We start from the raw sequence: 16,275 nt of genomic DNA on the forward strand, positions 1-16,275 counted from the left end.
GTGTTCTCGAAGCTACCAGCCTGAGTTTGACCAAACTGGGGGAGGCAGTGGAAGACAGGAGTGCCTGGCGGGCTCTGGTCCAGGGGGTCACGAAGAGGCGGACATGACTAAGCGACTAAACAACAACAAATTGTGGGGGTGGGGGGCTAGATGCCCTTCGGTGTCCCTTCCAGCCCTACAATTGTAAGAACTGATTTGAGCCGGAAGGGACCCCGAGGGTCATCTAGCCCAACCCCGCCTGCAAAGCAGGAATCTCAGCTTCCATAGCAGGTGGCCATCCAACTTCTGCTTAAAAGCTTCCAGGGAAGGAGATCCCACCACCTCTCGTGGCAGTCTGTTGTCGCCAGGAAGTGCTGCAACCGCCAGAAAGGCAACCCAAACGTCGCCATGGAAACAGGCAGGAGCGCGCCGGGCACCGCTGGCCCTTTAAGGCGGAGGGCGCGACGCGATGACGCGCGTCTCCCGCGACTCCTGTCCCCTGGGTGCTCCACGTGGCTCCGGCGCTGTGATCGCGATGGAAGGGCCTGTCGCGGCAAAGGCGCCGCCGCCGCCGCCGCCGCCGCAGAAGCGCTTCTACCGGCAGAGAGCGCATTCCAACCCGCTGGCGGATCACACGCTGCGCTAGTGAGTGCGGGCGGGATAGGGAAGCAGCAACAACCCCGCGATCGCCCCTCTTCCGGGCTCCCACCCTCGCCGCCCGTTTCTGTAGGCTCCCCACGGGCTCACAGAGACGTTTGTCCGCTTTGCCGGGCGCCCCCCGATTTTACGGTGCTGACGTGTTTTGCTGTTGAATTCCCTTCGGAGTGAGCCTGCCGTGTCGAAATCCGCACCTCTCGCCCCTTGACTCAGGGAATATGGACCCCATAGGGAGTCAGGCCGCGCACTGGTCTGTTCGGACCGGTGTTGTCTCTTAGGAATGGCAGAGGAATCTCTGCGGCAACCGGAGTTGCTTTCGTGGGAGGGGATAAGGAACCTGGGGGGTTTCTGCATGCAAAACATGGGCCACTGGTCTGGCTTACCTGCTTCTTGGGCACACGTTTTGGTGATCTCTAATTTCTTTTTTCTTTTTTTATAATATTTTTAAATTAATTTTAACATATTAATTATCATTCATACAACCAAACTTCACTTCTTATACAATCTTTTTGGACTTCCATCAGCACCTCTGATGATCCTTATCACCTATTCTGCATTTCTTAGGTTCATATTGCCTTTAGTTTTCTTAACTAACAGTCCTCCTCATTACCTTTTTTTGCAATATTTCAAGTAGTTCACCTTACAAAACTTCTTGCAAATTTACAAGCATAATCTGATCATCACAGTTACTTTTCTAATAGTCTGCAAAATTACATCAGTCTTCTGTGAATCTCTGGTCCCGCAGATTTCGAATTCTTCCTGTTAATTTGTCTAATTCTGCATAGTCCCTCAGTTTCATCCTGCATTCTTCTTGCTTCCTATTTTGTGCCAATAATATTCCTGCTGCCGTCATTGCATATAAAAATAATTTACAAGGTGATCTCTAATTTCTAGGGAATCTAACCTTCCAGATGTTGTTGGACTCCCGTCAGCCACGGCCAGCAATATCTTGGGGGGTGGGGGTGGGGCTCTAGTTCCCCATCCCTCCTCTAGAGTTTATATTCATCAGTGACAAACTGTCTTGGCGCACCCCTCTTCATGGTGAACTCTGAGTTGATGGCACTGCATTCCTAAATACATGTTTGCTCAAAAGCAAGCCCCATTGAATTCAGCTGTAATGGTTCTAGCTCTGCCTAGAAACAAGGCTCCTTGATAATCAGTGGCCTGCCTGGCACATAATGCTTCACTATTGTTCTTCAACAAACTGCAACTTGTCCTACAAGCTCTGGTTTGTTTCTCCCAAGTTTGTCCTGTTTTGCCTTGTGTCTTTTTAACTTGATGAGCATCTGGGGTGGGTTGGCCAACCAAACTATGGACAAGGAAGAGTGCTGTGTTCGCACTTAATGCCAAGCCACAGTTAAAACGAGCTAAGGTGTGTAAGCCAACATCGATCCGTCACTTCAGATCATGGTTTGATTTGGGAGTAGACAAACCATAGTTAAGCTGCTGGGCAAGGTTTGCAAGTAAACCTAAAGCATGATTTATGTAACTTTAGTTTAATAAGCTATGGCTTTATGTTATATGGGAACCAGACCAATGGGACTTGCTTCCAAGTAAGGATACCTAAAGCTCATGCACGCTTGTTTGGGCATATTGATAATTGAATGAAAGGGAGCTTCTCTCTGTGCGTGTGCATATGACTGAGGCAGCATATATTGTAGTCTGCAGCGCAGTTATGTCTTTACTTGAAGGTAAGCGTCATTGCATTCAGTGGGACTTGCTCACAAGTTAAGCGTGCCTTAATACAATTCATTTACAAAGCAATTTCCGGTGACAGTAATTTCCAGTGACATCAATGGAACTTGCTTCCAAATAATTGTGGTTAGAATTTGACTGTAGTCCCCTAAATTTTATTGTCTGGATCTCCCTCCCCCCTTCTTCCAGATGGACAAATTGTCATTTTCCTTGTTTACGACATAAGTCTTTGGAATGTTTCCGGAGATGCAAATCATGGGAATATTTCTCTGTGTCAACATTATATGATGCATGCCAGCCCTGACTTCTTGCCCAATTCAGTTAATGAAACCTGTAATAAATTGTGTCCCACAGAAGTTGTTCCTCATGGTTGCCTCTTGGGAAAACAGCCATTGTTGCTTCATACCAAAATACTAGGTTTATATCCTGATAACTGTAGCATATAACAACAATGCAGGTTATATACACACCATACATTTAAAGTACATTGCTCCCCCTCAAAGAATCTTGGGAATTGTAGTTTACACCTCACAGAGTTACAATTCCCAGCACCCTAAACAAACTATAATTCATTCTCTCTCTCTCTCTCTCTCTCTCTCTCTCTTTTGGGGGGGGGTGATCTTGTACTTTAAATGTATGGTGTGTCTGCAGCCTTAGTCTGCAATCTCCATTTCCCACTTTTTCAGTCACCCGTTTGTTTGTGTAATTACCTTGCCTGGGGCAGAGTTCTGGAGATGGCTTGCCACTATTTTGTGACATTTTAGTTGGTCTTAATAAATGAATTGCCCAACTGCACAGTTTTTTGCCTCACATGTACCAATACATATTACATTGGGTGGTGGTTTTTCTAGGGTCAACGTATAATTACTGTTCTGCACTCTTACTTCATGAAGTCCTCTGGTTTCTTTCCTGATAGTCCTGCCAAGCCTGAAGAAATGGACTGGTCAGAGATCTACCCAGAGTTTTTTGCTCCTTTAACTGCAGACAACCAACACGATGACCTGAAGGATGCAGAAGAGAGAACTAAGCCTGCGTCTCAAGTAGAGTTTGCTGATATCGGCTGCGGTTATGGGGGCTTGCTTGGTAATTTCTTCCCAATGAGAGTTAGCTGATGGTTAAGGTTTCTCTACAGGTTAAAGGTAAAGCTAAAGGAACCCCTGGCCATTAGGTCCAGTCGTGACCGACTCTGGGGTTGCGGTGCCTATCTCGCTTTATTGGCCAAGGGAGCCGGTGTACAGCTTCTGGGTCAAGTGGCCAGCATGACTAAGTCGCTTTTGGCAAACCAGAGCAGTGTACAGAAACACTGTTTACCTTCCCACGTGAGCGGTACCTATTTATCTACTTGCACTTTGATGTGCTTTTGAACTGCTAGGTTCGCAGGAGCAGGGACCGAGCAATGGGATTCGAACCGCCGACCTTCTGATTGGCAAGTCCTAGGCTCTGTGGTTTAACCCACAGCGCCACCCGCGTCCCATCTCTACGGGTTAAAAGCCTGTAAAAGACTATAAAACAATCCTTTTCAAATGCTTTCCTTCTCTCCCTGGTCTGTGACAGCTGTTTATTCAGAAACCATAGTAGGAGGGAGGAAGCGGGAAAGATTGGACAAATAAGAGAGTATTTTTTCCTTGTTTTTCATTTTGCAAGGTTTCAGGGGGTTTTCCTGGGGTAAAAATTCTGTGGTCAGGAATGCATTAGAAATTTTCCCATAGGAATCAGTGGAAATCATCGACTTGTCATGTGAATGCTTGCCTAACAAAAGATTTCCTGAGAACGCATCGTGTTTCGGATAGCGAGACCCTGTGCATTTTGTTGTATTGCAGTTTGAATTCTATACTATAAAATGCAATATATGAGAAATAGAAGAACTGATGGAAACACAATTGAGAACCATACAGTATCTAGCACAGTGCATTACAATGGCTACAACAGGCAGAGAAATCATTAGGTGGTTTGCCAAGTCCATCTGCAATTTTCAAGGGGTCTGTGTAGAACACATTTGAGTTAGAGTTTCCATTCATGTTGGAGGAAAGAAAGCAAATGGGGTGGATGCTGGTAGTATTTTCTGCATTTGTAGCTGGCGGTACTGTAATTCCACAGCCTGAGAATTGTCAGCTTTCATTTGAAAAAGCAAGTGTGCAGTCCTCATGGATGTGAGGACAAGCCTCAAAAGATGCAGGCTGTGACCGATGTAATCTTGGAACCCGGAGATTCTAGTGATCAGGAGCGGACAGCTCTTTTTATCCTTCCTCATAATTAGTAGAAGCAGAATAATTTATTGAGATGGTGACACATCTGCTTCATTTGGCAAACAGATGTTCGCCATGGAATTCCCAGTGAGAAATGTGTCATTTATTAAGCATGAATAGGCCCTGGCTCTTACGAAGACTGTTGTCTATATTTTTAGAATTCATTCTTGCTGATTCACAGTGATCGGAAGGCGATGGATTGATTTCTACTGTGGTGTTTTCCTTATAATGAGGGCGGCAATCATGCGACGGTCTGAGTTTATAAAGAGTCATGATCTGCCAGTTATCTACATTTTAAAAAAACACGAAAAACCCTTTACTCAGGAAAGAAGCTTGCGGCAAGTTTTTCACATGATTAATTGTCGCTCCTTGACCATCTTGTGAATCCACAGACAGGAATGTGTTGGATGGAGGTAAAAAGAACTGCAATCTGAATTGAAAGTGAGTCCCACTGAATTCAGGGAAGTTACAGCCCCCTATTTGCATGGAAATCATGAGTTCAGTGGGACTCGCTTCCCACTGCAATCTTATCTCTTAGCCCCAAAATAGCGTCTAGGATTGAGTCTTTGTTCTTAAGTGTCCTCCAGATGTTTTGGACATCTGTGCTGACTGGGACTGATAGGCACCCAAAACATCTGGATGGCAGCAGGTTGGGGAAGTCTGCCCTCCATGAAACTAGGGCTGTAGTTCTGTGTGTGCTTTTTCCTTGGAGCAAGCTGGACCGAACGCAGCTGGAATGCTTTCCAAGTCAGCCTGCATAAGACCAGGCTTGCATAACCCTACACGCACTTCCTTGTGTGTTATGTTCCTCTGGTGTTTCCTGCTTGGCAGGGGGTTGGACTCGATGGCCCTTGTGGTCTCTTCCAACTCTATGATTCTATGAAATTAGTGGGATTTACTTCCTAGGAAATACGCATAGGGTTGCGCTGTGTTCCTCAATCGGTGTCACTCCATGTGCTTAAATTCATTGCTGGCCATTCTTGTTTTTCATATTTCTTTGTCCTCTCTTAACGCTGAAATTTAAGTTTTGCAAAGCATCGTCTAAATAATGTTTTGCAATAATAATAATTTATTATTTGTACCCTGCCCATTTGGCTGGGTTTCCCTAGTCCCTAGTCAACAGAGCATTAAAAACAGAATAAAACTTCAAACTTTAAAAAGTTCCCTAAGCACTGGAGGTAGCCAACCCGGTGCCCTCCAGTGTTTTGGGACTACAGCTCCCAGCATCCTTGACCTCTGGCCATGTTGAGTGGGGCTGATGGGAGTTGTAGTCCAAAGAATCTGGAGGCTTTCACTTGGGCTACCCCTGCCTTATGCAATAACAGTAAAGGCACACACTGAGAATGTTGAGAATGCTACAAAAAGTGGACCATAGCCGGTTTTGGGTGGACTTCCCCGCTCCTGGTAGATTCTTGCAAAAAGTGCTAAACTTTGTAGACCTTGCTCTGCTCTAGCAAGACACTCCTGTGTTCTTAAGCAAGAGGCTATAGCAAGCTCATACTCTGGTTAGTTACGCTGTTTTCTATTAAGAGATTTTCACATCGTGTCCTTTGCTTTGGAAATTTGCATCATATTTGTTGACTGTCAGCATTCTAGTAAAGAAATTATGAGTACTCTTGGCAGGCCTGGTCCTAGCTAAGCTTACTGAAGAAGGAAGTCCTATATATTTCCATGGACTTCTAAACAGAGGAATGATGCAAAGAAAAGGAAGTTAAGTCTAGCAGAGGGGTTAGAAAGCATCTTTTTGGCTTTGAAATGTGGAGTTGCAGGGGGAGCAAGGAGATAAAGCATCTTTGACTTTATGGCCACCTTGTGCTGATTTTATTGAACAAGATTTATATATATATTAAAAAACCTCTGTCCTCTTAAGTTACTGGCTGGCTGTTCTCTTTTGCAGTTGCACTGTCTCCCCTGTTTCCCAAGACTTTAATGCTGGGTCTGGAAATCCGAGTGAAGGTCTCCGATTATGTGCGGGACAGGATCCAGTCTCTGAGAGCATCTCACCCCGGGCAGTTCCAGAACATCGGCTGCATCCGCAGCAATGCCATGAAACACTTGCCCAACTTTTTCCACAAGGGGCAGGTGAGTTTCCAAAGAGTGTCTCTCCCCATTTGGAGTTTTAAAAATTATTTGTGTACACACTTTTAAACGCTCCTGCCCTGTGACGCTCCTGCCCTGGACATTTGAGGTTCTCGCTGTTTCCTCCGAAAGAGAAACCTCTGTCATCTGTTGTTGCTTTTTCATGGATCTTTAGGATAGATCCTTGTGTTTTAAAAAACAATGTCCCATACAAAATTGCTTTGTCCTGTCAGGCTGTTGGTGATATCTATTACAGAGATAAGGAATCTGTGGCCCCCTTTTTTTTTTGCTGGACTCTGGCTGTGTACACATAATGCATTTAAAGTACAGTGGTACCTCAGGTTAAGTACTTAATTCGTTCCTGAGGTCCGTACTTAACCTGAAACTGTTCTTAACTTGAATCACCACTTTAGCTAATGGGGCCTCCTGCTGCTGCCGCGCTGCCGGAGCACAATCCCTGTTCTCATCCTGAAGCAAAGTTCTTAACCTGAAGCACTATTTCTGGGTTAGCGGAGTCTGTAACCTGAAGCGTATGTAACCTGAAGCGTATGTAACCTGACGTACCACTGTACATTTAAAGCATGTGGCTTCCCCCCAAAAATCATGGGAACTATAGTTCACCCCATCAGCGCTACAGTTCCAGCAACCCTTAACAAACTACAAATCCCATGGTTCTTTGGGGGAAATATGGTGGGTGCAAGGTCTATAATTCCCACCATGGCCAGTGGTCAGGGGTGTTGGGAGTTGTAGTTCAACAACATCAGGAGGCCCATAGGCTTCTCATCCCAGCTCTAGTCTAATGGTTCACCAAGGCTTCACTGAGGTCCTCCCCAGCTGTGCTGCCCAAGGTTTTGTTTATCTGGCGGTGCATCCAGAGTTTGAATTTGGAGCTTTCTACAGGCAGAATGTGTGACCTCCTGCTGAGTGCCAGTCTCATTCCTTTGGGGACGGGAGGGAGACAACAAAGTCTTTGTTGGCCCTGGATATTCCCTAGCAGGCCAAATGCAGATTAGGGGTTTTGTTTAATTTGCAGGCTGCTGACAGGCTAACCTCTTCCATTCCTTCTGGTGGTGAGGCATCTCTTTCTTGTTCTTTTTTGCATAAAATCCAGCTGCGCAAAATGTTTTTCCTCTTCCCCGATCCTCATTTCAAGAAGACGAAGCACAAATGGCGGATTATCAGCACCACTTTGCTGGCAGAATACGCCTATGTTCTCTGCGAGGAGGTGAGTGCATTGCTCTCGAGGTTGGTCTAGCCTCTTCCGAGCCCCTTTCAACAGAACCATGCTCAGAGCAGCTCACAAACAACCTGCAGAATAAAATGCAACAACATTTCAAGGCAAAAACCAAAAGAGACAGACAATTTAGGCCAAAAGCACACTAATATCAATAGGGCAAACAAACATCTCACATTAATAAACACTGAATGCAAAACATTTTCCATCTACTGCAAGGGCAGTAGTTTTTGTTTGTTTGTTTATTTGGTTGTTGTTTTTTTCAATATCTCCCATATGTCTACTAACATCTCTGGTGGTCATTTGCGGTCTAAGGAGTGCAGGGGAAGAAGCAGTAACTTTTGTGACACTTCCTTGCTGGAGGCTCTTATTACTTAGCATACACAGCCAGGCATCCATTTTGGGGATCCTGTGGCCTGCCAGAAGTCGCTGAACTACAACTCCCATCAGCCTCGGTGAGCATTGTCAGTGGCTGGGAATGATGGCCGTTGTAGTTCAGCAACATCTGTCAGTTTGCATTTCTTAGAGCAGAAAGTATTGATCTGATGTGTAGAGATCTTTCCTATTCTAATTAATTCAAGAGGGTTCTGGAAGCTTCTCTGTGTGAAAGAAAGAAGCAGAAGGTTCATGATGTTTGGGTTATACCTTCGGAGAAGCAGAGTACAGCTGACTTAAACTGCTTAATCTGTTAAGATCATGCTGGCTATAAAGGTAGGACCAGAAGGAGCCTGGGTTTCACTTTCACCTTCTATCTCTTTTCCTTCTGATGTGGTGTTCTGTACATAGATAGTGTTAAGGTTTAGTCTTATTATAAGTTATTGTGAGTTAAGTCTGCTGTAACTGGATTTCTTATGTGCCAATCCTGAATGCATTGGATTTGTGACCCTTATGCTCATTTGCCTTCAGTAGGAGTAAAGCTCTGCTGAATGGAATATCAATTGCCTCTGGTCTTTTTTTGGGGAATCCTGCAACGTGTTTTAAGTTTTTACTCTGCTAACTATACGTTGGAATCTGCTCTGGATCAATATTGAGTAGAATTCCATGACAGTTTTCTGGATGACCTCTGTCTGAGAGGTGAGTTACTATTAGCCAGAGTAGACAGGCAATCTGACCAGGTAATAAACCAGCTACCTAGGATTGGGATAGCAGCCCATGAGACCTGGGAGCATGCCCTGGAACCACCCCAATTCCCAGGTATTTCTCCAGGATGTCAGGCAGATGCATAGGGGTTCCGTGGCAGCTGAGTTTGGTGAGCGATGGGCTCCATGAAGAGGGACAGTGAAGGTTTTGGAGGTGCCTCTCTTGGGCTGCATTGCGCCACAGAGGTCTCTGTCTAGACATTCCCTTCCACCTCAGCATTCCAAGAGGATGCGTGAAGGAATGTGTCTGCCCTCCGGCTTAGACGCCCTTCTGTGCTAATTGAGTACTTCCTGAGGGTAGGCCTTCCCAGAGTAAGCTACTCCATCTTCATACAAATAATTACTCTCTTTTATCAAAACTCCAGGTGCGTCATCGTGCCCTGGAGCCTAGGGAAAAACAAGACGCTCTGGATCGCTTGGGAATGTCACTCCCAAGATTTAGGGACGGGTGCTAATTAGTGCTGAAGGCAACACTCTCCTCTTAGCTCCTAGCAGGAGGCTTGTGCTGGCAAACTTCCTGGCAGCCGAGTGAGCATTGCGCCACTTCCAGCCCCTGACTTTGTCCTGGCAGCTTCTCCCCAGGGCACCCTGGCTGACTCTCCTTTCATCTGCCGGAGGGGCGGGCGGGGAAGATGGAGAGCATCCTTGCTGCTGCTGCTGCTGCTTCTTGCGTCGCCGCTTTTGGGGTTGCACGCAAAAGGGAGCCAGCCTTCGTGATGAATCAGCACCAGGCCTCACCCAGAGTCAGCGTGAGTCACCCCAAAACTCTCCAGGTAGCTTTCCCAAGGCTAAGGAGGAGTCTGGCACAGCGCGAGAGTTGGCAGTGCAGCAGCGCCCTCAACAATCGTGACGGCGGCAATTGCTGAGCCCTAGGCTGCAAGGAAGCTGGGGCTTCAGAATACCCAGTAATTACTCCTTTTCGGAAATGAGCCCAAGATCCAACTTTGAACAGGAAGCTTCCAGTGGTTTGGGAAAATCTTTTTCTGTTGAAAACCTTCCCCCTCCATTTGCATTGGAATATTTTGCCCCAATCCCAAATAGCAAACTGTTCTGGCTTCTGTCCCATGTAAAGGTAAAGGTAAAGGGGGACCCCTGACCATTAGGTCCAGTCGTGACCGACTCTGGGGTTGCGGCGCTCATCTCGCTTTATTGGCCGAGGGAGCCGGCGTACAGCTTCCAGGTCATGTGGTCAGCATAACTAAGCTGCTTCTGGCGAATCAGAGCAGTGCACTGGAAACGCCGTTTACCTTTCCGCCGGAGCGGTACCTATTTATCTACTTGCACTTTGACGTGCTTTTGAAATGCTAGGTTGGCAGGAGCAGGGACCGAGCAACGGGAGCTCACCCCGTCGCGGGGATTCGAACCACCGACCTTCTGATCGGCAAGTCCAAGGCTCTGTGGTTTAACCCACAGCGCCACCCGCGTCCCTCTCTGTCCCATGTAGTGCTAAGTAGTTGTCCCGTCAGCTTTCCTGCTTGCACAGTGGGACTTGCCCATCTTTCCCCACACACCATAAGCACCCACAGATCTGTCCTGGGGCTTTCTCCAACCCTCCAGATCAGATTTGGGGAGGCGGGGAGTCCCGTTACGCAAAGGGAATAGAGAGTGTCCTCTGCATCCTGCGTCCTTGTAACATCTCCCTTATCTCTGCCAGGGGCTCGTCTACACCATCACGGATGTGGAAGAGGTGCACAGGTGGATGGTGAAGCATTTCAGGGAACACCCGCTTTTTGAGCAGGTGTCCTTGAAAGAACTGGTAAGTGCAAGGGAGCGGGCACATCCGTGCAAGTGCATCATCTCTGATGTAAGGGTTTTTTTGCAGTTCCAGACAGGCTTTCGAAGCAACCTGCATGAAAAGGTTTCGTAATTCTCCCAGGCTGCTCTCTTGGAATTAGCTCACCGCCCGATGAACTTCCAGGTTCCAGATATAACCTCTGTGGAAACCGCCCCAGTGACACATCGGCACTTGCACTTGCAATCTTAAATTTCAGCACTTCTTAAAAGCATACAGACCTAAAGAGGAGTAAAATGCAACAAACATGTAAGGGATCGCTGGAGCCGAATAAATGCATAAAAGTTTCATGGCATAAATCTTACATGTGCATGCCTAGAAGTCAGTCCTACTGAGTTGAGTGGGGTGTCTGCTCCTTGCTAAGTGTGCACAGGATTGCACCCTTCGACGCAGATGTATAAAACAGGCCCTGAAGTAAAGTTTTTAATCCACAAAAGTCTTCCTCTTTCTGCTGCTCGTGTTCATTAACTTGTAGGAAAAACGAGAGACATGTCCTGTTCTAAAGCTTCCCCACCCTGTCATTTGGGAATAGCTGGACTGATCCTGCCCCCTCCCTCCTCATTTTCACCCTGAGCCAACCTGTTCTTAGTTACCCCGTTGTCTGAGCTCTGATGTACCAGTTAAAGCAAATTAACATCACCATCCCAATGAAACGCCATTCTGCAGCAGCCCCCAAATTCTATAGAGCAGAACAACAGTATGAATGTGTGCCATTCCAGCCCCGATTGTTTAATACTGGGAGCGCCAAAAGTCATCGGTGTCGAGGTGAGAAGCCACAACTGAAAGCTGAAGTGAAATGCAGAGGTGAAAACAGCCTCAATGGTTTTAAGAGGACTAGCGAAATAAAAAGAGGTGTTAAAAGTCAGCAGCGGGCAAGTCTCTCTGAAGGAGGGCATTCCCCGACTGGAGGGGAGCCCTGCTTAAAAGGCCCTCTTCCGTTTCGCCACTGTGATCTCAGGTTGTGGAAGTCCTTGAAGAAGTCCAGTTATTCCCCTTTACACTCTGTTGTGGTTAACATTTTTCTGTTGGGATGCAACCAAGGGAACAGGGGCAATTTGCAAGCCCCCAGGTGTCTCCAGCGCAAACAGGAGTGGCAGGAGACGGCTGTGAGAGCATATCTACAAGCAGTTTATTCAGCATACATCAGGACAAAGGAAAAACATGTCTTCTCCCTTCGTGTCAAAGAGCAAGCGGCAAAAGCAATAGCAAAGCGGAAGTTCCCAGCAAGCTGTGCTGGAGTGTAAACAGACATGTGACACACAACAGTCATGCCTGTACTTAAGGTGGAACGGAATATCAATACCCTAACATTTTCAACCTGAGAGAGGCATTAAAGGTTGGCCCAAAACGCCGGCGAATGTGCCCAAACTTGTCACAGATGCAGGGATATAACTCTCTCGGACACAAACACACAACTCATCCATGCTGTAGTGCAGGACTGAGAGGAGAGCTGTAAATTTATTGGTCCACTGCTATTGTGGGACAATTTCCCCTTTTGGGGGTGTATGTGCAGAAAATGCCTGGTGGAGGTAGGAGCCCAGTCTTTCTTCCTGCCCTGGTAAGGTCAGGGACCCCTGGACGGTTAAGTCCAGTCGAAATTTGGCTGTGGGGTGCAGCACTCGTCTCCGTTTTCAGGCTGAGGGAGCCGGCATTTGTCCACAGAGAGCTTTGGCATAGCAAGGTCTGTGCACTTTTATTTCCCCGCTCTGTGCAACTTAGTGCTAGATGGATAGTTTCAACTTCCACAGGGTGAAAGAGAAGTTCTCCCAGTGCTGTGTGTGTTTGTGTGTTGCGACCGTCCTTTTTTAATAAGCAACCATACCTCCTCCTCCTCTCCCAACAGGCCAGTGATCCTATCGTCGGCCTCCTGGACACCTCAACTGAGGAAGGGAAGAAGGTCCAGAGGAACGGAGGCAAGACCTTCCCGGCTGTCTTTCGGCGCATCAGGGACATCACAGAGGAACAGGAAGCGCCAGGATCATGACCGGGGAATTTCCAGGGCCTGAGAAAATTCACGTCGTCCCAACTCGTGTGTCGAAAGGGAGGTGTTGGGGGCAGGGGTTGCATCAAGAATGGGACGGACTCAATGCCTCTGGTCACGCTGGGGTCAGCCTTCTATTAACACAGCTGGGGATTCCCCTTCTGGGGTAACTCGGCTGAACGGTTGAATAAGGGATTGCCTGCTTTGTTTGCTGCTTGTTTTGCCCGTAGAAGGACGGGGGTGCCTTGTCCCAGCTATACCGGGGGAAGCATCAGCCCCACGTAGCAGGATGAGTGATCTGGGAGGTGCTTCCCACTCCATTGAACCATCAGTCACTTTCATTTTGTGAATGAATAATAAACAGGAAGAAAGAACTATCAGGCGCTATGAGTTGTCAGGTCCAGCCTAGCTTCTGAGCTCAGCCCGCAGTTGTGCTTTGGAGCTGCAGTCTTCCATCTTCTTCCCCAGATCAGTGCCAGGTGTAAACCCCTGGCTCTTGGGGGGGGGGTGTTAGAGAGAGAGCCCTGCCACAATGAGAACCTGTGCCTTTCTTAAAGCAGGCCATAGATCTAGCTATGCTATGAAGATGATCAGCTGGGCTAAGACAACATGCACCTAACCCCCAGTGCAGAGAGCCTAAGATGGGGGAGATTCTGAAACTTGTCAGTCACCTATCTTTGAGTACTGTGGTCTTGCAAGAATCATTCCGTCGCTAGTAGCCTAGATTGTAGGGAAATGACTGCAGTTGTTACCCATGTGCAGTAGGATAGCTTCTGCACACTCGACTTCTGTATCTTCCACCCAGGTGAGCAATAATCATGACCAGAGTTCACTTTCCAGCCAGGCAAAGACACTCGAGGAGGTTGTGGAGCAAGGACTGGGGGGGGGGGGGCTGGGAGAGTCCAACAAGCCAGACAGAGAGGTCCAGAGAGCTGCATTTGGTCACTGGGCCAAGTGGTTCCCCACGTCTGCATTTAGCTTATAGGGAACATGTCATTGCAAAGATGCTCCATAAATATACACTTGGATATGTCTCTGCCATGCATTACAGTGGAACCTTGGGTTGCGAACGTGATCCATGCGGGAGGCACGTTTGCAACCCGTGGTGCCGCGTCTGCGCATGACACGATTCAGTGTTTCTGTGCAAAGCGCAATTTAGTGCTTCTGCACATGTGCGAGCGCCAAAACCCGGAAGTAACCCCTTTCTGGTACTTCCAGGTTTGGCACAGTCTGTAACCCGAAAACACGCAACCCGCAGCGTTCACAACCCAAGGTATGACTGTAATGATTTGCCCAAAGAGAATGTGACCTATAAATTAGGCAATATTTTCCATTGTTGATTCAGCTCTAACAAATAAGGGGGCAGGATTCCTACCACTGGAAATCCAAAGCAGCGCCCATGGATTTTGCAGGTTTATTAAAGAACCAAAACCATTTCAAGCCAGCATCCATAAGGGCTAAGAACCTGTTTTTGAGAGCATCAAACCCAGGATGCTCAAGCTACCGTGGAACTGGGAGAATATACAGGGATGAATCTTTTCCCGAGGTTCCTTTCTCTCGGTAAATACATCGTTTCCTAAGGTGCATAAAAAGATTGCTAGGTCTGGAACCTTTGCCACGGTGCGATAATGAGTCATCGCCGAAGGGTAACACAAGGTGGATAGGCTGTGCACATTCACAGAGCACTCCCCAAACTTCAGAGTTGCATGAGCTAAGCCTGAGTCATCCTTTTCTTTCACTCGCCTCGTAAGCGGAGCCGGAACAGCCTGTTGTTTCTGCCCTAAGGGTGGTCTGCCTACTTGACGATTGGAGGGCTGCAGGTTGCCAAGTACCTGGTGTGACAAGCCGGGTAATTCCTAGCGCACAAGGGAACTTGGAACAGGACACATCCGGACTGGGATTTGAAGTCGCCTCCCTCCCCCCCACCCAATGCTCCAGACACGAGAGTGTGTATCATGCTGATAAGAGGAACCAAGATGATGTCACCTGACTTGGGTTTTTAAGGAAAAACCCCTTCCCAGTCCCACAGCTGGATTTGATTGGATGTTTGGGCTATAGTCCACTGTTTGCAGACACTGTCCTGCAGGGTTATTTGGCTCAGCAAGCTGAAGCCAGCATCCCAAGGATCTTATAGCTGGGTGATGTCTGTTTGGTCCTATCGTTTTTTGTCTCCCGACAGATGTCTCCTGTCCAGCAGAGTGAGGGGGGGGGGCTCCTGAGGGGAGCAGCCAGGCAAGGCAGGCTTCCCCATTCACAGAGGCTGGCTGTGTCATTCAAACATACTGGCTCAAATGAGCTTCGTTAGGGGAAGGAAGGATTCTTGGGGAATTTGAATTTCTGTGGAATCTGATGCTAGCAGATTTTTCAGAATGTTGTCCTCCTACGCATGTGTCCTTTCTCCAGATTTTACAATACCCTTTCTTAGCTTCCCTTGCCCCCCCTAAAAGTACCAAAATGCATGAAATAAATTGTGCTGTTTAGATATGCAGATATTTGAGACGAGAATACATAATTAAAATATGTATTTAAATTTCAAAACAATGCTGTGGAGTTTTGTGTTTTTAGAAAGAAAGCACAGGTAAATATTGGTCCTAACTGTGCTATATATTTAAAAGAGCATGATATTGCTTTAAGCCGCCAAAGAATCTTGGGAACCTTAGTTTGCCAAGGGTGCTGACAGTTGTTAGAAGACCCCTGTTCCTCTCACAAAATTCCCAGAGTTCCCTGGGACAATGCATTGGCTGTTAAACCACTCTGGAAATTGTAGTTCTGGGAGGGGAATAGGGGTCTCCCAACAACTCTCGAACCACAGTTCCCAGGATTTGGGGGCAGAAGCCACAACGGTTTAAAGTGGTGTGACACAGCTTTAAATGCATAGTGAAAATGGGGGCAAAGAAAGGAACGCATATGAATTTGTTGTGGTCTGGAAATGGACTGATCCTTCCATCCCGAACTAGAAGGGGGATGTGAGGCCAGGAGAAGTGGCTACTACACCAGGGCTAAATGTTGTTGTTGTTTAGTCGTTTAGCCGTGTCCGACTCTTCGTGAGCCCATGGGACCAGAGCATGCCAGGCACTCCTGTCTTCTAGTGCCTCCCGCAGTTTAGTCAAACTCATGCTGGTAGCTTTGAGAACACTGTCCAACCATCTCGTCCTCTGTCGTCCCCTTCTCCTTGTGCCCTCCATCTTTCCCAACATCAGGGTCTTTTCCAGGGAGTCTTCTCATGATGTGGCCAAAGTATTGGAGCCTCAGCTTCATGATCTGTCCTTCCAGTGAGCACTCAGGGCTGATTTCCTTAAGAAATGTACACTAAATGTACATTTCTAAATGTACACGTCTGGAATAATTTCAGTTTGCAAAGGGGTGCCCTCACCCACCCACCCCCACTACAATCCTATCCTTACTTGATCCCAATGGGACTTATTTCTATTTAGACAGGCCTTTATAGGATGCCAGTGTTTCAAGATGAAGCG

The 16,275-nt window shown here is 47.3% G+C and overlaps 1 protein-coding gene across 1 annotated transcript; it reads left to right on the top strand.

The window, feature by feature from the left end:
• Positions 1 to 448: 448 nt before the first annotated feature.
• On the top strand, positions 449 to 13,179 carry METTL1 (methyltransferase 1, tRNA methylguanosine; the record flags this gene model as incomplete). Its single annotated transcript, XM_081845273.1, has 6 exons — positions 449 to 624; positions 3,248 to 3,414; positions 6,475 to 6,659; positions 7,768 to 7,881; positions 10,684 to 10,785; positions 12,665 to 13,179. The coding sequence occupies 6 exons, from the start codon at positions 449 to 451 to the stop codon at positions 12,803 to 12,805; spliced, it is 885 nt and encodes a 294-aa protein (XP_081701399.1). The 3' UTR covers positions 12,806 to 13,179.
• Positions 13,180 to 16,275: the final 3,096 nt, after the last annotated feature.

The sequence above is a fragment of the Podarcis erhardii genome, assembly GCF_964252035.2.
Source record: "Podarcis erhardii genome assembly, chromosome: 2".
Lineage (NCBI taxonomy): Eukaryota > Metazoa > Chordata > Lepidosauria > Squamata > Lacertidae > Podarcis > Podarcis erhardii.